Here is a 23,685-nt window from a genome sequence, read left to right as displayed (position 1 = left end):
TAACAAAATATACTGATTATGCAAGTACATTTAATTGGATATAATTAAAATAATGAGATTTAAATACTGATGATTTTAAAAAGAAAAAATAGAAGTTGGAATCAGCCATGAGATACATTCAAAATATTAATGAAACTTGCAATGTCATGACCACTTCTGTACACAATGCTCTTGCTAGTTTAAAACAGAGCAAGTGCTGGCCATTTCCCCCCTGGGCTAAACACATAGTTTAGAGAGGTATTCACTTGGTGACATAAGATATTTTATTGGATAATAGAAGACTTAGCTCTTGGATAACATCTTTTTTACAAATCACTTAAGAGCTACATAGCAACCACTATTTCCTTTAAAGAAAAGCATCAAAATGACCACAAGAGGTAAGAACACAAATTTTTCACAGGAAGAGTTATGCTCAGTTAAATGGACACAATCTCAGAAGCTCTCGCCAATGTCATTCTGATGTAAAGATATTAAATTTAGGTATTCTCTCGCCTCTGGTAGCTGAAGAAGGCCAATGACATGTGAAAAGAGCAGATCTGCAGCTGTGAGGTCATAGTCCCTTAACTTGGTATAAAGTTTCAAAGGAGTCTACAGTCTCCAATGTTACTCAGGAAGAGACAGGAGCAAAATTCAATAGGGTAGAAGGGCCTGAAACTTCTATTAAACTTGTCTTCTGACCTCTTTGTCTAGCTCACTAGCAACAATACAGAAAAGGTGATACAGGGAAAACTTTTTATTAAATTACCTTGAGGCTAAAGCTTTGTTTGTGGGATGGGTAGGTTTCAATTCTCCATTTTACAGAGATGGAAGAGAAAGCTTTAAGATCCAAATGGACCTAAATCTTCTAAAATTTCTTGGGGAAAAAACCCAACATCACCAATTGACTCTGACAATTAAAAGGAAAAAAAACTCACGTTACCATTTACTGAAGAGGAAATTGAGAGTGCCTGGCATAAAGGGGATATAGCAAACTTGGGGATAGAGCAAAAGGATAAGAGAAAAATTCTGGAATGAGTATCATAAATCTTAGATGGAATTTTAGGTTAAAATCATTAAATTCTACTCAAATATAAATTCAAAATCAGAATACTGCAATAAGGACATCACAAAGGATCAGTTAAAATTTGAAAGGACTGGGGACCCTTTCAGGGGTCTCTCTCTCTTTTCTTTAAAAATTTACCTTATGAGATTCCAAATGAAAGTAGTACTCCAAATAGCTAAAGGTGCAAAATGTGAACCCTTCTGGCAATACTATTTTCCAGGACCTGCAGGCTAAGCCTCCCCAACCTCTCCAAATAGCACATGATGTCCACTGCCAGCTTCAGAGTGCTTTCATCCCATATCCTGAAAAAGCACTGGTTGAGATCAGTGAAAATGAGAAAAATAATGTCAATTCACTAGAGGCATTGGCAGTACAAAATATCTCTCAGAATTCATCAAGATAATAACAAAATCAGAAGAAAGGAATTAATGCAGCTCAACAATATTCAGTAAAATGAAAGCAATTCCTGTCAAAAAATGTAATATTCCAAAATCATTTCATGTGATTGGCAGCATCAGATATAGCAAAATGGATTTCTATTTCAGGATGCAGTAGGTTCTTTTCCAAGAGCTCAGGCTCATGGTGTTCCTCCCATGCACCAGATGTCTGCCCCCAGGCTCTGAAACACCTGACAACCCACACAGGGAAGCCACTGGCTTCCTATCACCATGTCCGGAAGAGATCACAAAAGGAAAAAATTCTTAAAAATCTGTTTATCAAATCATTTAACTTCAGGTCAAAAAGTGAGATACAGGTACACTAACGTACTTTGGAAATGAAAACTGCAACTAATGCTGGGAAATAAGCAAGTCAGAATGAAGAGCTGATGTTTAAAAAGTAAGGTGGGAGATTTTATTTTGTGGATTGATACCAAAAGAACAATCAGAAAGAACTGTTAACTTTATTGCTAAGACACTATGCATTAGTAAAGTAAACAATCCCTTTTCTCTGCACCCAAATGTAATGTGTTTGGATACTTGCTGGTCAGGTTATGAAGCTCTGAAGAAAGAAGAACATCTCAGAATTAAAGACCTTTCATTCCTGGAGCTCTAATAAGAACACTGTATTACACTAAGCCCCTACGGAAGACACAGAAAGCTGAGCACTGTCATCTTACACAGGATTCAAATAAAATATCCCTACTACATATGTCCATATGCATAGTAGTATAGAAAAATAGTATTTTCAAGTGTAACAGCATGGCACGGTGATGCAGAGCAGAGGTTCCACATTTAGACTGTAAGCTTGAATTCTGGCTCTAAGAGTTAGTAGGTCTATAACTTGTGGCAAATTCCTTAACCTTTCCAGACTTCAATCTCCTTAATGGTAAAACAGAGGCAATAATTATGACTACCATAGAGGTTCATTCTGAGAATTAATCCAGCTAAAACAAAGTGATTGAGACAATGTCCAGTATATAGCAAGTGCTTATTAAATGTGAGCCATTATTACTTCCTGTTAATTTTCTCACTGCATTCTTTTTTTTTTTTTAATTTTTAATTTTTTTTTTTTTTTTTTTATGATAGTCACACAGAGAGAGAGAGAGAGAGAGGCAGAGACACAGGCAGAGGGAGAAGCAGGCTCCATGCACCGGGAGCCCGATGTGGGATTCGATCCCAGGTCTCCAGGATCGCGCCCTGGGCCAAAGGCAGGCGCCAAACCGCTGCGCCATCCAGGGATCCCTTCTCACTGCATTCTTATGATACACCTGTGAAGTAAATAATCTTAGTCTCACTCCACAGGTGAGGAGAGTTAAGTAATTTGCCCAAAGGCGCACAGATGTAAAGCAGGACTTGAAACTGGATCTGTCCAGGTCCAAGATTATGCTCTTACTTATCCCTTATAACTTCACATGTTACCTGCAGGTCCTGCTCCTATGTCATAGTAACATTTATCAAGATAAATTTAAATTGCCTTTTAACTATCTTTCACCTTAAGAATAAACTCTTTTGAGGACAGGTACTGGGTCCTGTTCATTCATTTGAGTCCATTAGGCCCCACTGCCCACTCATCCAGATTTCAGAGCTTTTGTGCCAGGCATTGTTAGGTCCTGACATATCATGCTGAGTAGAACACATGGGTCCCTGTCCTCATGGAACTCAAAATCTACCACAAAAGACAGATAATCAAGTAAGTATAGAATTACAAACTGGCATAGTTGTAAAGAAGGAAAAAAGAACAGAGTGCTAGAAAAGAGTATATAAGATGAAACTCATTTAGTGGGGCAAAATCCAAAAAGCCTTTCTGAAGAAGAGACATACAAATGGAGATGAGAAGACTGAGTAGGAGTTAGCAAGGCAAAGAAATGGGTATAGAAACCACTTGTGCACATTATCCTAAGAAAAGACCTTTCACCTTAGTGTGTGAGGAAGGGAAAGCAAGGATGGCCAGCCAGGCACCAGTCTGGCTGACAAATGATGAGCTCAGAGCAGAGAGGTATGAGATGAGAAGTGAGAGGTGAAGGACCAGAACACACATGACCATGAAGAACGTTAGAGAGCTTATGCTCAATACAATGGGAATTCCAGTTGGTTTTTAGAAAGATCATGCTAGCTGCAGTGTGGAGACTAAGCTGAAAAAAAGGCAGAAGAATCTGGGAAATCCATGTGGATGCTCAACAGCAGGTGAGGGACAAGGTGATGGCAGTCTAGGGCTAGGAGCATAGAAGAAGGGGTAGGAAAAAGTATACCCCTAACACGCGGCCTGATAGGAATAGGGATTCAGTAATTTATGAACCAACTGAACGAGTGATTACTCAAGCAGAGCTCTTGCTGGTTCTAAGGCAACCACTAACCCACAAATGCATGATCTCTCCATAAACAGTATCACCATCTAAGGGACATGAGACACACAGGATGATTTTGAAGAAATGGCGATTACATCCACAATCCAGCTGGTAAGACTCCACTTATGAAAACCTCTTGATGTATAAATGTATCTTTGTGAAACAAAATGCCTCTCCCATCCTGACAATGGAAAATTTTAGAAGCCAGATATCTTTCTGCTATATGGCTTTTCAAGCTTGTTAGAGAAATATATTATTTAAAATAGCCTGAAGCTATGCTGCTAGAAACACAGTAAAACACTAAGGGTGCTGAAAGGAAGCCCTTTCATTTAAGGAAAAAAAAAAAAAAACTGTAGTTAGTCTATACTCGTCATTCTACTTTCTTATAAAAATATGGTCTCTGTCATTACTTTCTAAAATGGCAAAATATTGATTATCTATTAGCAACAAATTCAAATGCAGAGTTAATGTATTTCCTTATAACCTAATAAATTCATAAGGTCAGGACAGGGAATGTCTTTCCATCTTTCCCATGTTATTTAATAATTTTGACCTTTTGTCCATAAGACATTTATTTTGTTAAAACCAAAGCCATTTGAAAAATCCAAATGCTTGTCCATGCAGATATGAGAAGAGAATCTATGATGATAGATGAATTAAAAATCTAATAAATAGGGAAGCCCGGGTGGCTCAGCGGTTTAGCGCCACCTTCAGCCCAGGGCATGATCCTGGAGTCCCGGGATCCAGCCCCATGTCAGGCTCCCTGCATGGAGCCTGCTTCTCCCTCTGCCTGTGTCTCTGCCTCTCTCTCTCTCTCTCTGTGTCTCTCATGAATAAATAAATAAAATCTTAAAAAAATAATCTAATTAATAATCTCATCAGCCATGAAAATGTTTTCCCATCCCTAAGTTGGCCAAGAATGTTCATTAATAATTGGGTAATCAAGGTGTAGTCAGGCTTAACTGTATCAGCTGCTCTCTTGCTGAGACTAAGTGAAACCTAACATACCTGTCCATTTCTCAATCATTAAAGCCTTAGATACCATTAACATAGATGAAACTGTACATTGCCAAGCCTACGGTAATAGGCTCAAGTATTCATGGGGCACAAATAAAGATTATTTTTGCATAGGCAAAGAGTGCTCATCAGTAAGACTCTGCTCCAAGGTTAAGCCAAGCATCTTGCACATCTTTGATCAGAAGGCCAACTACCAGTGCCCCTACCACTACTTCTGAACACTCTCAAAAGCACAGGTGAAAGATATCAGAAGAGAAAAAGGCACTGCACTAGATTTCTATATAAGGAACTTAATAAGCTTAAAAATAAAACACAGTTTGCCTCCTTCCATTTGGTAGGAAACCACTTTCCCCTACCCTGGAAATAAGGCTTTGTGTGGTATTCTCTGTACCTTTAGAATGCCTTTAGAGTCTTGAAAATGCTTTATCTGCAGAACCAGGGAAAGACACATAAGAGCATCAAATAGTGTTTTGGTGCTGTTACTCTAAGAACTATTTTAAAGAATTATGGTAACCATGGTGGATGACAATAGAAAATCTCCGAAGTTTACTAAGGTTTAAAGTTGAATAAAACGAAGGTATAAATTGTTCCATCCGTCTTTCATCAGTCAAGAAAACAATATTGTATATTATTAACTAAAATTTATATTTTTCCAACATAAACACAAACCATTAATAATTTAATGTGCACAAAGACAAATGAATAACCTCAAATTTATGTTATTCTCATTTTATTAAGAAAGCTCTTCTTTCCCCTCAGTTTGCACCAATGCAACTAGTAAAAAATTACCTTCATTAGTAGGTAAAGTCATTTATTCCAGCAGGGAAAATAAAAGACTGAGCTTAGGCTCTGGACAGCTATTAATTACAAAGAAAAGTGAGAAAACAGCATACCTTAAATCTGATGTTTTATTAAAAGTGCAAATGTATTAATAAAATCTTAAGCAATATTCTATTTTATATGAATGCATAAATCAAATGTTATTTTCATTCTCACAATCATCTCAGACAACAGACAGCTCAACTGAATTAAAGTTGTATATTCTCATTTTTGCTAAACAATCTGTTCATAGCAAGGCTATTTAAAACAAATATATTCCAAGCCATTCAGATGTCAACCAATATTTCTAAACTAAACAACTTTAAAATGAGATATTTTGAGATCAATTTTAATCCAAGCATGGTTTTCGATAGGAGGGAGTACAAAATTACCCCTCATTTGAACCGAAATCTCAAACTTTTGGATTATTTGTTTCTGCATGTTATAGGCTGTTTATTATCAAATTCATAATCCTTTGATATTTTCTTAAACGGATGAAATTTGCCTTTTTCCCCTAGGGAAATGCCAGACTATAATGATATCTGAGAAATACGCTTAAATTAGTTTAATTACTTCATGTCAACTTGATAAGTCACTGCTCTTTAATGCAAAAACTGTCACTTGTAATTAATGACTGTCCATACTGCTTCAATTGATCAAATGTCTAATACACAAAAAACATTGAAAGAAGTTCTGTATATCTTACAGCAATTCAGTGGAGAAGTCTTGTCCCAGGGGTATGTAAATCTGAAGTACAAGAAACCTCTGGATCAATCCAACTAGAATGAGAGGGGGAAAAGTATACATTTGTATGTCTGAACCATTTATACGTGCATGTAAACAAACACAATCACACACCATCAACAACCAGAAGCTTTTCACATTTCAATAACATAGTAGAACTATAACAGCATTACCGTGACTTACAACTTCATTATAAAAGCAAAAAACTTGAAAGACAAATCAAACTCTAACAAAAAAATGTTGTCTTTTAAGGACCCATCTGTAGGTTTGGTGAAATTTTTATGAAAATTTAAAAAATAATAATTTTTTACTGTTTTTATTGGGTTGCAATGTATACATAGGACTGCATTCAATAGAAACATTTAAAATTGTACTACAGATTCCCATTAAGGCAGCCATAAAAGCATGTGGCAATTATTTCTATCCACTGAGTTTTAAGTGTACTAAACAACTTAATAAAAAACTATAGTTCAAGAAAAACAATTCTAATTATGACAACTACAATTGAAGGTTTGATGAACCAAAGCTAGTTCATATGGCTTTAAATGTGTCCACAGGGAGATGGATGCAGGAACATATATTCATTTATAATGCCTTTTGTTAATTTAACATACTTTTAATTAATTCAGTGCTCACAAACTACAAACTGATCACTTCTATTCCTCACTACCAGCTTCATCTGAATTAAAAATATTTGAAGAAAAACCAACCTCTATGGCATTTTTGATAGCTGAAGTCTACAACTGTTTCAAAAATCAATTGATTTTATATTACCTCTTCAGACCCTTTCACTTAATTCCTTTTCTCTTAGGTTTTGAACTTTTGCTTGATTTCTCAATTATGATGCTCCTAATCGATGTTTTAGAATCACTTCCTCCTAAAATATGCCTTTTAGGAACTTCCTCATGTAGGACTTCTATAGGAAACAGAAATGTCCTGACTTTTCTGTGAACCTCTCCTACAAATCTAACAGTACAAGGAAACACTTGGAAAAAAGAAGGCAACTAGTCTAAAATGCATATTATTTTCTATTTATTCCAACTCAGTAGGCTTAACAAATTTAAGTATTTCAAAGTAACAATACATGTTTGTTGGTTTGCTTATTTTTAACAATAAATGTTTGGAGAATCTCCACATACCTTCTGGTTTATAATTCCTTTGGTAAACTGTTTTGCAACATTCCTGAACAATTTATATAGTTCCCATACTTTTTTTTTTTTTTTATAGTTCCCATACTTTAACTGAAATTTAGATTCTACAAAATAAACATATTTGGTCAAATCTGTTTAATTTCTTTTAAATCAAATATCAAGGATAACTTTTACTTATAATGCTAAGCTGACAAACTGCTCCTGAGAGCTATCCATAGAGTAGGAATATAATGGGAATAAGGGATAACAGGCTCTGACTTTGGAAATTTGACTCTAGAACTGGATTTTACCATATTTATGGGAAAAGCCAACAAAGCAACCTGAGTTCTGGACTACAAAACAAAAGCAAGATACCAAAATTAGGCCAACTTAAATAAATCATCATTAATCAATCTCTCTCTGGCATCTTCTGTTGATGGGCCCTATGGCACTTTTCCATTGCACAATGGCCTCTGTATATAGAGCTGAGAGAGCACTGGATAAATGAAATCTGTATTTACAAAGGTCCCTAAGTTGTGTCACAAGACTCACTGAATCAGCACTATTCTCTTCAAACACAATGAGCCACACTACACATGTAGGGCATTTTCCTATGAACATTTTTAGATATGAAAGACACCTGCCCTCAAAAAAAGAAAACTTTGTAATTCAACTTTCTCACATATAGAAGCCCTAGTTTCCAAAAGGCTTCACTCCTAAGATTAAAAGAAGTATGACAATACCATATGGTGATGATCTGACAAAGAAAAAAAGCACTTTAATAACATTTGACACACACTGATCCTGTGTGTCAGAAATGCTAAATAAACTCTATAGCAATATTTTTTTCCAGTGGCCTAGTAAATTTAAAATGACTCTTCATGTCTACATTATGTCGAAAATCACTAAGTAATGCTGAATGTTAACTATTTGTAAAAAAAAAAATGCCCATCAAGTATATAAAATTCATAAAAATTTAGTCTTTTTACTGAAACATGCAGGTTTCTGCAGTTTCATAATCTGTTCCCTGCTGAGATATGCTACCTCTATTTTTAAGAGGATAGACCCTTTTTTCCTTTAAATATTTTAAAACACAGAGGACTGGTAAAACACCATCAGGTTTTTAAACAGTGGTTTTACAGTTGTTCCATTAGAGCCAGTGACAGTTGTATACCTCATGCACATCTCACAAGTGTGTTTTTTGTCATCCAAGGGTTTGAGACAAGAACACAATTACAGTCATCCTTTACAAGTACGCTGCTAAGGTAGACTGAAATGATTTCCTGATTCCTGGTGTGAACAACTCACTCAGGGGCACCTCTCCCACTTCAACTCATAAGGCAGGAAACAGTTATATTTCTAATTTGGGTCATTCTATATTTCTCGGGAAAATCATAAGACCTCTCTGGGCTCTTTTAACTTTATGTGTAAAACTGGGCTAACAAATTAGATATATACCTCATGGGATTATTTGTATGGGTTAAATTAGATCTATCATTCAGAAAAAACTTATTGAGCATCTACTATATACTAGACTCAATGTGAAAATGTTTTTGTAGTGAGTAAGACAGACATTGTCTCTACTCTCTTGGGACTTATATTCTAGTTCCAGGAAGAAGGTCAGGGTGCAATGAAAGTATAAAATCCCGGGTCACTGGAGGGAAGAGGATGATCAGTGAAGATTTTCCGGCAGAAATAATATTGGAATTCAGCTGGGAAGAAAGATCAGGGGTTAACTGAGTGAGGGAGATGAAGGAATATCCTAAGGAGAGGGAATACTCCATGATGTGATGAGAAAAACCATGAGAGTGGATGAATCTGAAGATACAAAGGGCTGATAGACAGAAAGGGAAAAGCAGCAGGAGGGAATTCTGGCAAATAGCTAGGATCTCAATTACTCAGGGCCATGAAGGATATGTGTCATCCTAAGATCAATGGGAATCCATTCATATATTTATTAATTTATTCTACAGAGATTTACTGAATGTTTACCATGTGTTAGGCACTATTCTAGGCGAACAAAATAGACTAATTTTCTATGCTGGGGGTGCTTACCTCTGGCAACAGTGAGAAAAACAATAAAAACAAAACCCTAAGAAACAAATAGCATGTTAAATGTTAAGGACTATAGGGAAAAGTAGAGGAAGGAAAAAGGGACCAAGAGTGTGGGAGGGCTATAAATTACAGGGCAGGGTGGGCTGTCATGGAGAAGATGGCACTGTAGTAAGGACCGAAAGAAGGGGAGATGATGAGCCATGCAGCTATTTGGGAAAAGACAACTCCAGGCAGCCAGTTACCAGCTTCCACACAGGCGTGAAGGTGATAGGTCTATGCTGTGTTTGCAAACAGCAAGGAGACCTGTACAGTCACAGCAGAGTGAACAACAGCAAGAGTAACAGGAGACAAGGTCAGAAAGTTCAGAGGGCACCAGATACTTCAGGGTCCTACAGATCTCTGGTTGTCACTCAGAGGGATGGGGCATTTCTAGTAGCAGAGAGCTTTACATTTGAAAGCATTGTCCCAGCCGAAACTGTAGGGAGGCAAGTAAAAAAAACACGGGTAGGGGGCAATGAGAAGATGAATGCATGAGATGCTCCAAGTATGAGGTTTAGTGGCATTGGAAGTGACAAGAAGTTGGAGTCAGACTCAAAATGTAAGCTGAAGAACCAACAGGGTTTTCCTGATGGACTGAATGAAGAGAAGAAAAATTGAACCAACTGAAGTCTCTTTTCTGAGCTACTGAAAAGACAAGTTGCTAACAAGGGCGATGTGGCTGTCTGTAGCAGTAGGAGTAATTTCTGGGGTAAAGCTGTCCAAATAGAAATGTCATATAAGCAACTGAAAATACAAGACTGGAGTCTGAGAGAGAAGTCTGACTTGGAAATAAATGCAGGCTGGAGTAAGACAGAGATGGTATTTAAAAGCATGAGACTAGCAATGATAACCAAAGGACTAAATATAGATAGATAGTGTCAAGGGTCAGGTCTACAGGCACTGCAATAGCCAACTGGGTTGGAGAGAGGAATATTATGAAAGGAAACTAGAAAAGGAAGACCAGTGAAGTAGAAAGGAAACTCAGAGGATGGGAATCCTAGAAGAGGAGTGAAGAAAATATACCAAGGAAGATGGTGTCAACTTTGTCAAATGCTGCCAATAAGGTCAAGCAAGATGAGGGCTGAAAACAAGCCATTGGATTCAGGAACACAGAAATCACTAGTGACCCTGACAAGAGTATTATCAGTAAAGTGGTGAGGTCAAGGCCATTGAAGGGTTTTATTTATTTATTTTAAAAGATTTTATTTATTTATTCATGAGAGACACAGAAAGAGAAAGAGAGAGAGAGAAAGGCAGAGACACAGGCAGAGGGAGAAGCAGGCTCCACGCAGGATGCCTGACATGGGACTCGATCCCAGGTCTCCAGGATCACGCCCTGGACTGAAGGCGGCACTAAACCGCTGAGCCACCGGGGCTGCCCCATTGAAGGGTTTTAAACAGAGCAAGTCATGGTGACATTCATTTTAAAACCAATACCAAAGTGGGAGTGGGGGAAATTTTGGGAGGAACCCGATAAAAATGATGTCATTCTCCAGAGCAGCTGAAACTTAGATAAACACAAGGCTTCAGGGATGCTGATCCCAAGAGACACACCATAAAATTCAGATGCCATTGGCAGAGAAAACAATGGTTTCAAATAAGAGCCTCAGATTGAAAGTCCTGAGGCAGACCATCTAAATGAAAGATGCTCATGTGTGACAATGCTGCATCTCATGTGAGCAACTCCATAGCACGATCCAGGATAAAGAGCAGCATGGATTTATTTAGTTGGCTAATTGTGGTCATGAAGGCAAACTGGTTACAATTCGAAATTATAACCCCAATTGTTATAGTTTCTTAATGGGGCAAATTTAACAAACTTCTTAAACACCAACTACATATGATATACTAAGTTAGGGGTTCAAAGTGGATGGTGTTAAGATTCCTGCACCAGAGAAGTATACAATCTGATCATCAATATCACATTTTCCTTTATTTGATAAGACGTTAAGTAAAATACAAACAAAACTGACATTTAGAGATGCTCAAATAGAATACAGAAATATCACTATTTAAAATGAAAAGTTAAGGGGCACCTGGTGGTTCAGGCAGCTAAGCATCTGCCTTTGGCTCAGGTCATGATCCTGGGGTCCTGGGATAGAGCCCTGTATTGGTCTCTACCTCTCCCTCTCCCTCTCCTTCTGCCCTTCTGCTTGTATTCCCTCTCTCTCATTGAATCTCTCTCTCAGATAAGTAAATAAAATCTTAAAAAAAAATTAAAAGTTGAACATACTTTCATCATTCAGCTTTTTTCCTAAGTACCTAATATTGTGAGAAATACATATGGGGTACCTAATGTCAAGTTTGCATAAGTAACGTAGATGTTTACTCCTGAAACAGGAATACATCATGGTAACTGAACTAAATTTAGAAATGTTAATTGAAAACCAATTCTCTACTCAAGACATGCCATTTAATTGAATAACAACTTCACACAGACAAGTAAAAATACCTATAAAGTACTGTTATCAAAAATTGCAAATAATTAATCTTAAAGGCATTTATTCAGGGCAGGCTCTATAAACTGTGTCATTTGTTACAGTACCACACATGCTACAGAAGAGCCAGATTAATTTTTAATTACAGGACACTGTATAAGAAATATTAAAGATTCTTCTGTTTCTTCCAATTAAAACTATCATTTTTCCTTTTAAAAAGTAATTATAATACATTAAATTTGTCTTATTTCTAAAAAAAAATCTTAAATTTAGGAAAAGGGAGTTTTTTAGTCACTGAGTAGTTGGTAGAGGAGAAATCTTTCTCAGATCCAACTGAGAAAGGTTACTAGAACTGATTTGATTTTATCAATAACATGATTACGTGCATAGATACTAAGGGCATTGCATAGAAGTATAGGTCAACGAGAGAATGCTGGTTTAGAACAAAGTCATATTCCTGCAAATCACATGTATCCATCTCACAAAGTCAATATCCTTAATAACAGATGGACCACGTCTTCTGTAACAAGAATAACCCACAGTTTCAAACATATTTCTCTGACTCATTTTAGTTCACCTCATTTATAAGTGTATAAATTTTTGTGGAAATGAAAAAAAAAAACTATTGTTTAAAAAAACAGGAATTATGAGAAAATCATGATTTTAAAATGGCAGTAAATTAATAAAAATGATTTTAACAAAGATTATCCCTTCTCTTCGAGGTTTTGTTTCTTATTTTAGAAAGAAACACTGGCAAACCATTTTAAAATTAATCTTCCATCTATAATTTCTATGGCTCTGTTTATGTCTTAGAAATCTATAGTATGCATGCTAATAGCTTAAAGTAGTAGACAAACAGAGCCTGAGAAAGTTTAGAAAACTGAATTAAATGAGAAAATCAGGTACCAAGAACAGGTCGTTTCATAATACCTGGTACACAGTAGGTGTTCAATAAATGTTCATAATTAATGAAGAAGAAATAAGTAAATGATCAACATAAGAAATAACTGGCTGCTTATATAAAATATATTACCTAAAATCTATAGTTAATACATAGGATAGGGATCCCTGGGTGGCGCAGCGGTTTGGCGCCTGCCTTTGGCCCAGGGCGCAATCCTGGAGACCTGGGATCGAATCCCACATCGGGCTCCCGGTGCATGGAGCCTGCTTCTCCCTCTGCCTGTGTCTCTGCCTCTCTCTCTCTCTCTCTCTCTCTCTCTTTCTCTGTGACTGTCATAAATAAATAAAAAAAAATTTTAAAAAAATACATAGGATAATGTTGATGAAATCTGATTAATTATTTTGAAAAATTGTATTTCTTAAATTGCCATCAGTTTACTCAAAGCTTAATTTGGTGGTACAGCCTTGAATTTTAACCTCAATTCTGCCAATGACTGGGCTCCTGATCATAAATTCAGGTATTCTCTCAAGGTTCCTTCTGCTTTAAAATGCTGATCCTAATTTCCAAAGTAAGAAAGAATTGAAAAATCTACTCTTTGGGCTTTTGTTGAAGCACATATTTGTATCTACATATATTAGATATTAATATTCTTGAAGGTATACAAGTTAATGTGTCACTGAGTAATGTCTTCTATAGTATTTTAGTCAACTTTTTTTTACAAATTTGGTCCTATAATTTAGGAAGTTCTGGGTTTATTTCACAGTTTACCCTTAATTATCTGATTTCTTTTTTTTTTAAAGATTTTATTTATTTGTTCATGAGAGACACAGAGAGAGAGAGAGAGGCAGGAGGCAGAGACAAAGGAAGAGGGAGGGGAAGCAGGCTCCATGCAGAGCCTGATGCAGGACTCGATCCTGGGACTCTGGGATCACACCCTGAGCCAAAGGCAGACACTCAACCACTGGGCCACCCAGGTGTCCCAATTATCAGATTTCTTGATGAAGAACCAACCTCAATGTGTTCATTGCAAAAGAACTGGTATCAGGGTTAAAAGAGTCAATGAATGCGAAATGCTAGACAAGTCATAGGCACATAGTAATTACTCAAGAAATACCATTACTATGATAATCAACGGCGATCAAATAATCTAAACCTTCTTGAAAATACTTCTTGGGGTGCCTGGCTGGCTCAGTCAGTTAAGCATCAGACTCTTGATGTCAGCCAGGTCATGGTTCCTGGGTTGTAGGATTGAGCCCCACATTGGGTTCTGCACTCAGTGCAGAGTCTCTTTGGGATTCTCTCTCTCCCTCTCCCTCTGCTCCAGCTCACTCGTGTGCTCTCTCTATATATAAATAAATAAGATCTAAAAAAAAAATACTTCTAGATTTTGAATCAATGGTGAAGCAGACTACATATATCTATATAATTTAATATATATATTTTAAAAGGTAATTCAAATTTCTTTTTTTTTTTTTTTTTTAAGATTTTACTTATTTATTCATGAGGGATAGAGAGAGAGACAGAGGCAGAGACACAGGCCAAGGGAGAAGCAGGCTCCCAACAAGGAGCCCAATGCAGGACTCGATCCTGGACTCCAGGATCATGCCCTAAGCCACTCAGACATCCCAATTTATTATATATTTATATAACACTTATACATACATAAAGCCTAGTATAAGGTTAATTTCTAAATTAAAAACAAACATCACTTTAAGTTAAAAGATACCAATAAAAGTAAAACTAATGTCTGTATAGTAGACCTAAAAGTATAACTTTAAGAAGCAAATGCTAAGCTTTAATATTAAAAATCTTACTTACGGATTTGCTTATTCTCCCTTGGTAACTGAATTTTGTTTGTTTGGCTGCTGCCTTCCAGGACAAACACAAAACTTTTAACTTCTTTATCAAACTCCTGTAGAACAAATATAAAAACAGTGGTAATTAAAGCATATTTTATTTGGCTTCTATCATAAAATAGGAGGTGCAAACCCACAGGAATAAAGTCCCAGACTCAAATGAGTTAAAAGTCAGGCCTTGATGATACTCTTACCGTGGAAACAGCTGGGAACTGGAACATACTTTATATATACATACTGGAACAAAGACCCACTTTGTCATTTGACAAATCCTCTATCATATCAAGTATCTCTTTCCTCCTAATGATAAGAAATTCCCTAGTTTCAGGGATTCCCAAGTTACTAATTTAGAGTTTCCAGAATTCAGCTACCCCTCCTCTTCTTTAATCTACATATTCCTACCTAACAGCACATGCTGAACATCACTCCACATTACAGTATACAAAACCACCTAACCAATCTTGTATCTGCACCACAAGTTCCTTAGTGTCTGGCCATGACTCATACGGAATTAATCATTGCCTCATCCTACTAGTCTTCTAACCTGAAGTTCTATATATCATCCACTGAAAATCAGTAGTAATTAAAGGGTTACAATTAAGGTGACCTAAAAAACTATGGTAGGAGAAACATAAACACAACAAAACCAAACCTGAAAACAAAAGGCCTTTTTATATGTGACAGTCTGATTTCCATGACTCAAAGTGATAATGTAAATGGTTATTTTTTCATCTTGAAGCAAATTCCCAACCTGAGTATTAAGACCCATTACAGTACTTCACAGATCCTTCCAATCCTCATTTGTATATGTTAAGAAATGCATTGTAACTAATGGTTGCTGAGCATTAAATCACACTTTAATAAATCTGCATTATATCCATCACAACAGAATCTCTCATGTATTTGAAATGAACACACACAGACCGAATGTATTATTTATTCCATCTACACACAAGTAGGGCATATACTTAAAACCTTTCAACAGCTTACCCAAATCATCAACATGGTCCTTAGACCACAACCTAGTCTGGTCACTGCCTGGTTTTTCTTTTTCTTTTTTTTAAGATTTTACTTATTTATTCATAAGAGACACACACAGAGAGAGAGAGACAGAGACAGAGACACAGGCAGAGGGAGAAGCAGGCTTCCTGTGGGGAGCCTGATTTGGGGCTCCATCCCAAGACCCCAGATCACAACGTGACCCAAAGGCAGATGCTCAACCACTGAGCCATTCAGGTGTCCAGCTGCTTGGTTTTTCAAACTTCAATCTCCTCCCTTGCACTCCCTCTTTTCTCTGTATCCTAGCCGTAGTACACTTGTTGCAATTTCTTAAAAATTCTAAGCTCCCTCCCGAAAAAGGAATTTATATGGGCTTTTCCCTATGCCTGAAACACTTGTCTCCACCAGCCCTACACAGTGCATAGTTAGCTCTCAGAGATCCAGTGTCATCTCCCTGGGGAAGCCTTCCCTATGCTCTCTGCTCTATGCCCTTCCAGCATCACTGATCTCCCATTCACAGGAAGAGCTGTATTATTTTAAGCAAGCTGCTTACTCTCCCCGTGGCCTCAGTTTTAGCATCCAGAAAACTGGCATAACATACCTATCACATAAGGCAACTGTATAAATATATGTAATATGCTAATACTGGGCCTGACATACAGTAAGCACCCAGTTAACAGTACCGTTTTTAGTTACCCATAGAACAAGGTCCACAGAAAGGCATTTTTTTCCTGACTGAATAGAAGAGGAGAGAAAGAGAAAAGGATAGGAATGGATTTAAGTTTTTAGGTCCGGTGGTGCAGGCTGAGGTAGTTTCTATGAGATGGCAACAGTTTTCCCTGTGGAATGGGGCGTGAGGTCTTCTGATGTGTCAGTGAATAGAGCCTGTCCTGGTTGTAGACTGGGGAGGTGAGTAGAGAGTTGGTAATTGAAAATCTGAAGACAATGGAGAAATCATCACTTGAAAGACTAAGAGAACTTCCCAGGCGGTTCGGGTTGAATTTATAGTGTTATTAATCAGAGAGGCTATCAATATTTTCCTGAAAGTTACTGAGGGGCACAGGACCCCACTCAGAAAAGACAGGCGACTGGGGATTCAGAAACGGCTGACCTCTGTGAGGACAAAGAGCAAGAGCCTTCATGGTTTTGCCCCAGAAGTGACCGAAATCACAGACTCTGGATTCTAGGATGGAGAGGAAAGGAAGCAAAGACAGAGAAAATTCATGCCTAAATAAAACTGAGCACAGGGGAAGTAGAAAGGCCAATGGCCTAGTGGTTTCCATTAGGTCGAAGAACAAATATAGTGAGAATAACTGAGCAGGCAGCCTTGAGAACTGAAGCTCGAGGTTGGAGAGGGTCTCATTCATCATTTCAGAGGCCCCCCAGTTTACCAAGAAAGGGTAAAGGGTAAGACAGTGGGATGGGGGCTGACGGAAAGTGAAGAGGTCATTAGCAATGATGAAATCAAGAAACTGAGCAGCACAGGCTTAGCAGAGGTTTTCCTCACAAACACTGAAGTCACCTAAAATAACAGTAGGACTTGGCCACAGAGAAGGGCTACGAGCCATGTGCTCAAGTCTTGAAAGGACTGAAGAATGATTTCTGGAAGAGCTGCAGCCAACAGGGTCATAAGACGGTCTTTGAAAGAACAATAAAAACCGTTCTGAAACCTTATCAAACCCTTCATTCTTTTTTTCCAGGATTTAGGTAGCTCTAACTTCTAACATTTACCTTCCAAATCACAGACGGACTGCCAACGATCTTCCATTTTGCTCCAGGATTTTTGCCCTGAGCGCTAAAGATTTCAACAAATGCACCTCCCTGGAAAACAAAAATGCCATGTTTAAAGTGAAAGGCAATGCTAAGGAGGAAATACTATCCACCACAGTCTGTAACCACTGTTCCAGGCATCTGTCTGTTAAGTAGATCTCAGAGGAAACATTATCCCTATTATAACTCCTACATTATAACTTGATTGTACTTAAGCCCCAACTATTCTGATTTGGGTCACCTTGGATATATGGTTTAAAGAAATTTTTTTTTTTAAAGAATGATAAACATTAAAGTATGCCGTATAAACCCTACAACGTTTCAATGTGGGGTTCATTTACTTGCCACGTATAAATCATGCTTACAAAACATTCTGTTGATCTCTGACTAAAGGGTTTAAACTCGAGAGCTAGGCTAATAAATTCTGATGTTATCCGTGGCTACAAGCTTTCCAGTCATATTGCCCCAAGCTCCAATATCAGCTTTGATATTTATTAACTATCTGACCTTGAAAGTTATTTAACCTCTTGATTCTCCATCTGTAAAATGGGTTGTTGAGTTCCTAGGATAGTAGACATAAACCATCAAGCATGATACTTTGTATGTAGTAAGGGCTCAGTAGTGCCAGCAATAATTATTCAAAAAAAAAAAAAAAGGCAAATTGAGTATTTTGGTACTGGTTAATAAAAAAGCTTGGGAATGAGTAGAGATTGGAGGATGACTGTTATTCTGAGCATTCCTGTAAGATCTTTTTATATATTTAATATAAATTAATTTGGAAATCTGTAAAATTCATATAAGAAAAATAGAGAAGCATTTCTATAGACATGCTATGTGTTCCCTATTCTAAACCTGAGAACATGCAGGGCCATGCTTATGTAAAAATACTAAACACATTACTGAATATCCATAAGCTTTAATTATCAAAGAAAGGAATTAAGATGATTATCTCCGAGGAAGACTAATTGCAAGAAATTGAGAATCTGAAATGAAAACTAAAGATGGGTTTCTTTTATAGTCTATTTGAATTACAAGCAGCACATGAGCAAATCTGCCTGATTTCTGTAAAGAATTTCCAGCTTTTAAGTCTTCTCAGTAATACAAAGATATTTTTGTTTCTGAGTTTTAACACAATCACTTTAACTTCAGACACTACATTTCTTCTTCCTCGGGCAGTATTATGTGCAAACTGTGTGTGGTTAAGAGTTCTTATAGAGTACTACAGTTTCTGGGGTTAGGTCGGATAGCAATAAAAATCTTAAATTTGAGGCAGCTTTTTTTTTTTTTAAGAAAAGTCCTTGTACCTGGTGAAACACCTGTCCCCCTCCCCCCCCTTCCTTCTGCTTTCTCTTGTTTTCCAAGTTTTCTACTGCGGCCATGTATTTTCTTGTAACAATATATCTCACCTATATTAATTGGGAGGAAAAACTGTCTTAAATTGCTCTAACACATTTAATGGTCATCAAATGGGAGTAGAAGAAAGAACAGCTGACTGCTTGGAGGACACTCCTAAGAAGGCAAGTAGCATTTGGTATAAAGACGTAGAGGCCACAGAGAGTTTAGTTTCAGCACGGGGATGGGGTGTGTGTGTGGGGGGGGGCGGGGGGGGGGGACTGCTGAAAATAACAGCAGGACTACTAGAGTAAACAGATGGTAAACCGGAGAACGTGACCTCAGGTAGAAGGGAGGGAAGGGCAGGAGGCTAGGGTCAAAAAAAGAAAAGAAAAAAGAAAAGAAAGCCAAGCCAACCAGGGAGGGGTCCAGTGAGGTGAGAAGAGCAAGCCCTGTTCTGGAGACACTAGGATCCTCAGGGTGACAGAGGAAGGCCCAGCAGTTTCCCCAGGGCGATGCTTGCGCATCGACGGGAGGGAGCGGTTACAGATGCCCTCCCTCACTCACTGGATCTGGGGCGAGGGCCGCATTTTCACAAGTGAGCCCCCAAGTGTTTGGGAAATCACGGACCCCACTTTTGGGGGTGGGGGGAGGTGGGGGGAAACAACAACAGCAGCAGCAGCACGTGGGCAAAACCGCTTCTGGTTCCGCTCAGGGGCACTTCCACGGGCCCACCCACTCCTTGGCCGAAGAGCTTCCGAGGCGTCCGCGCATCCTCAGCGAGCGCCCGAGGCGCCGGGCTAGAGAACTCGGGGTCAATGGGCGCCGCCGCCCGAGTTCTGACCCAGGAGGTTCCACGCCGGTTGAGGTTTAAGCAAGATGTGCATTTCAGTCGGGAGTCGCAGGCAATCCGGACGCTTTGAAAAGAACGGAGCTGGAGATGGAACCCCCCCCCCCAAAAAAAAAAAAAAAAAAAAAAAAAAAGCCCAATCCTCTACCCACACCGTCGTTTGCTTAATCTTTTCCTTTTTCTTTTTTTTTTTTTGGGGGGGGGGGTGTGTGTGGTCACGACCACTCATCCAGTACTTTTCCTTCTCACCCCCCACCCCCCCCAAAAAACAAAACAAAACCCAATTATGGGGAGTGGGAGCTTTGTCCCCACCCTGAACACGACCCAGGTCCCCCAAGAGAATGCTCTAGCCAGGCCGGAGCGCCGTTTCGGGTTACCTGGTACTCATTTTTGAACATTCCCGCGGGGGTCACGCGGGCCCCCGACGGCTGGGAACGGAGGGCGAGAGCCCCCGAGCACGACGGCGGGGACGGGGACGGGCTTCGCGCGTCGGCCCGACCGTCCTCAGCTCCACGTCGAGCCCCGGCCCCGCACCATCGCGGCCCCCGGCGGAGCGAGGGCGCAGCGGTCTGCGCGGGCTCCCGGCGGCCCCGGGGGACCGGCTGGACGCGTAACCTGCGTAACCTACGTAACCGGGGCGCCCTGCCCGAGCCCCCGACGACCGCCCGCTCGCCCCGCCCCCGGGCTCCAGCGGAAAGGGGCGGGGCCGAGCGGCGCCCGCCTTCGGGCCGCACCCATTGGCTCCCACCAGGCGCCTGCGCGTTGAGCTGCGTTGGGCTGCTCGCCGACGGGCCGAGGAGGCTACGCGGTGACGTCGACGTTGCCCAGGCAACTGAGGGACTCTCGGGGAGGCGGTGGCCCGCCCGACCTGTGCCCCGTGCTCTCTTGAGGTCGTGACCTCCGTCTGCGAGGGGGCGAGGAAAAAAAAGCCTAAAACGAGCCTTGTCTAAGAGCTAGCCACCGCAGGTGCTGGACTCTTCTAGAAAACCTGTCCCATCGGCCTGGTCTCTCTTTGTAAACACTGATAACTGGTAGGTTGCTGAAGGGTCCTGGAATCATGGAACCCTCACGTAGCCTTTGGTTTGAAGGTTCCCAAACTCTTGTTTCGTTGAGGCACGAAGAGGGTCAGCTAGCAATTCCCCGTTCGTTGTTTAGAAGGCCCAAGAAGTAGAAGTATTTACTCAAAATCACTGCACGTGTTCCAAAAAAAAAAAAAATTTTTTTTTTTTTTGTTTTGTTTTCTTTTTGTTGAAAATACATACATCATTGAGCCAGGCACTTTAAAAAGAAAAGTGGTTTTTTTGTTGTTGTTCTTTTTGTTTTTGTTTTTTGTTTTTTTTTTTTTGCTGAAAATACATCCCTTATTGAGCCCAGCACTTTCCTAAGTTTATTTGGTTACTTCGTTTGGTTTCTATGTCAGAACCACTCTTAGAATGTAGGTATTATTATCACTTTCTGACTCAGGTGAAATGGCCTCTCCAAGATGACATGGCTCCATAAGTGGTGGAGCTTGTTTAAAGCCCTGTCTGGGGGATCCCTGGGTGGCACAGCTGTTTAGCGCCTGCCTTTGGCCCAGGGCACAATCCTGGAGTTCCGGGATCAAGTCCCATGTCAGGCTCCTGGCATGGAGCCTGCTTCTCCCTCTTGCTGTGTCTCTGCTTCTCTCTCTCTATCATAAATAAATCTTAAAAAAAAAAAAAAAAAAAAAAAAAAAGCTCTGTCTGATGCTCTATTACTCAAGGCTGAGTTAGGTCAAGGGTATAGTGTTACTAATGACCAGGTGCCTCTCACAGAGCCCCTCCTCCAGGCCAGGTAGTTCTCATGTTCACAGGTTAAAGATTAGTCTCCTTTCCGTTGAGAGTATTTCGTTTCAGAATTGATTACAAATTTACTCAAGGGCATGATGTTAGTTTTTAGTTATGACTGAGCCTGATATTCGAACTCACCCAGAAGTCTTAAATATTTGTGTTCCATATAATATGCAATGACTGTGGATCATGTACAGCATAAAATAATGAATACTATCTGAACCTGCTCCTTATCAGAGCTAAGAAAAACTGATAAGGAACAAACTTATTTGAACACACGAAATCTAATACCAGGTATGTACAAAGGCCAAGATGAAGTTGCCACATACCTGTAAATTGCAGTACAATATCTAGAATCCAGAATCCCTGATTTCTAGAGCTCATACCTAGTACAACAGTAGTTTTTGATAAGACTGTGTGCTGGAGGCTTTGGGAATTATGGCCTATAAACATGGTCTCTTGTCTTATAAGGCTTGTTATCTCCTGGGGAACATTTATGCTTTCATTCATTTAATGGGTAATTTCTAGGGATGTAATATAGTCTAGACACTATGCCAAAAGCTAGGTGTACAAGGAAGGCCTGGTCTTCATGGAGCTTACACATTAATAGGGGCAAGACCTAATAAGTGAATAAGTATGTACAACTAGTGATAAATCCCAGGAATCTATCGTTAAGGAATAACATTGGAAGGGTCTATTAGTTTCCTGTGGCTGTTGTAACAAGTTACCAAAAACTGGGTGGCTTAACAGAAATTTATTCTCTCACAGTTCTGGAGGCCAGAAGTCCAAAATCAAGGTGTCAGCAGGGTGACACTCCTTTTGGAAGCTTTGAAGGAAAATCTGCTCTTTGCCTTTTCCAGCTTCTCGTGGCTTTTGGCATTCCTTGACTTGTGACTACATCTCTCTCCAGTGTCTACCTCCTTGGTCATACTGCCTCTTCTTTTCCTATGTGTGTTTTCTCTCAGTGTCACTTATAAGGACTATTATGATGGTGTTTAGGGCCCACTTAGATAATTCAGGGTTATCACTTTATTGCAGATTCTTAGTCACCTCTGCAAGACCTTTTTCCCAAATAAGGGAACATTTACATGTGGGCATCTTGGAGGTGGGGGGGGTGGTCACATTTTTTGGCCTAGCAAAGGGTGACTTGCACAAGTACTTTTAGATAAATGCTTTAAGGATGAATGGATAAAGATGTGGTATATATATATATATATATATATATATATATATATATATTGGAATATTACTCAGCCATCAGAACTTGCACAAGTACTTTTAGATAAATGCTTTAAGGATGAATGGATAAAGATGTGGTATATATATATATATATATATATATATATATATATATATATATTGGAATATTACTCAGCCATCAGAAAGGATGAATACCTACCATTTGCTTCGACGTGAATGGAACTGAAGGGTATAATGCTGAGTGAAAGAACTCAATCGGGAAAGACAATCATCATACAGTTTCACTCATATGTAGAATATAAGAAGTAGTGAAAGGAACTAATAGGGAAAGGAGGGAAACTGAGTGGGGAAAAATTAGAGAGGAAGACAATCCATGTGAGAATCCTAACTCTGGGAAACAAACAAAAGGCTGCAGAAGGGGAGGTGGGTTGGGGGAATGAATAACTGGGTGATGGGCAGTAAGGAGGACACTTGATGGGATGAGCATTGGGTGTTATACTATATATTGGAAAATTGAATTTAAATAAAATATTTTTAAAAATTATAAAAGAAAATGCTGTAGGAGAAGCAAAAGTCAGTGGGAGTACAGGAGGAATCTAGAGAACATCTAAGTCTTTTTTTGTTTTTGTTTTTTTAAAGATTTTATTATTTTATTCATTAGAGAGAGAGAGAGAGGCAGAGACACAGACAGAGGGAGAAGCAGGCTCCATGCAGGGAGCCCAATGTGGGGGGACTTGATCCCAAGACTCCAGGATCACGTCCTGAGCCAAAGGCAAATGCTCAACCCGTGAGCCACCCAGGGATCCCCACATCTAAGTCTTCTAGCAATCTATTTGGGTCTCTGAAAAGCATATTTTAACATTATAGCTGAAAAGAAACTCACAACTTTATCCTGTGTTA

The 23,685-nt window shown here is 39.1% G+C and overlaps 1 protein-coding gene and 1 long non-coding RNA gene across 38 annotated transcripts in view; one reads left to right on the top strand and one right to left on the bottom strand.

Moving 5' to 3' along the window:
* CFAP20DC (CFAP20 domain containing) overlaps window positions 1-20,468 on the bottom strand; it is a 247,113-nt gene extending 226,645 nt beyond the window's left edge. For 8 of the 33 annotated variants that reach the window (XR_012011865.1, XR_012011864.1, XR_012011866.1 and 5 more), the window contains exons 1-5: window positions 20,155-20,466; window positions 19,667-19,844; window positions 17,557-17,646; window positions 14,789-14,882; window positions 6,370-6,442 (exon numbers count right to left, since the gene is read on the bottom strand). Coding sequence is in view for 20 of the 33 variants with exons in the window: in XM_072785594.1 (XP_072641695.1) it covers window positions 6,370-6,442; window positions 14,789-14,882; window positions 17,557-17,646; window positions 19,667-19,844; window positions 20,155-20,165 (446 nt within the window). In the remaining 13 variants the exon portion in view is untranslated. Of the gene's footprint in view, window positions 1-745; window positions 887-1,180; window positions 1,322-6,369; window positions 6,443-14,788; window positions 14,883-17,556; window positions 17,647-19,494; window positions 19,613-19,666; window positions 19,845-20,154 lie in introns of those variants that run through there. The other 25 variants (XR_012011872.1, XM_072785618.1, XM_072785621.1 and 22 more) reach the window with 13 other exon arrangements.
* Window positions 20,469-20,596: 128 nt separating this feature from the next.
* LOC140610079 (uncharacterized) overlaps window positions 20,597-23,685 on the top strand; it is a 171,205-nt gene continuing 168,116 nt past the window's right edge. For all 5 annotated transcript variants that reach the window (XR_012011863.1, XR_012011860.1, XR_012011861.1 and 2 more), the window contains exon 1: window positions 20,597-20,808. This is a non-coding gene — a long non-coding RNA (uncharacterized lncRNA). The remainder of the gene's footprint in view (window positions 20,809-23,685) is intronic.

The sequence above is a fragment of the Canis lupus genome, chromosome 19, assembly GCF_048164855.1.
Source record: "Canis lupus baileyi chromosome 19, mCanLup2.hap1, whole genome shotgun sequence".
In the NCBI taxonomy this organism is placed as follows: Eukaryota; Metazoa; Chordata; class Mammalia; order Carnivora; family Canidae; genus Canis; species Canis lupus.
This window is presented reverse-complemented; position numbering and strand designations above follow the sequence as displayed.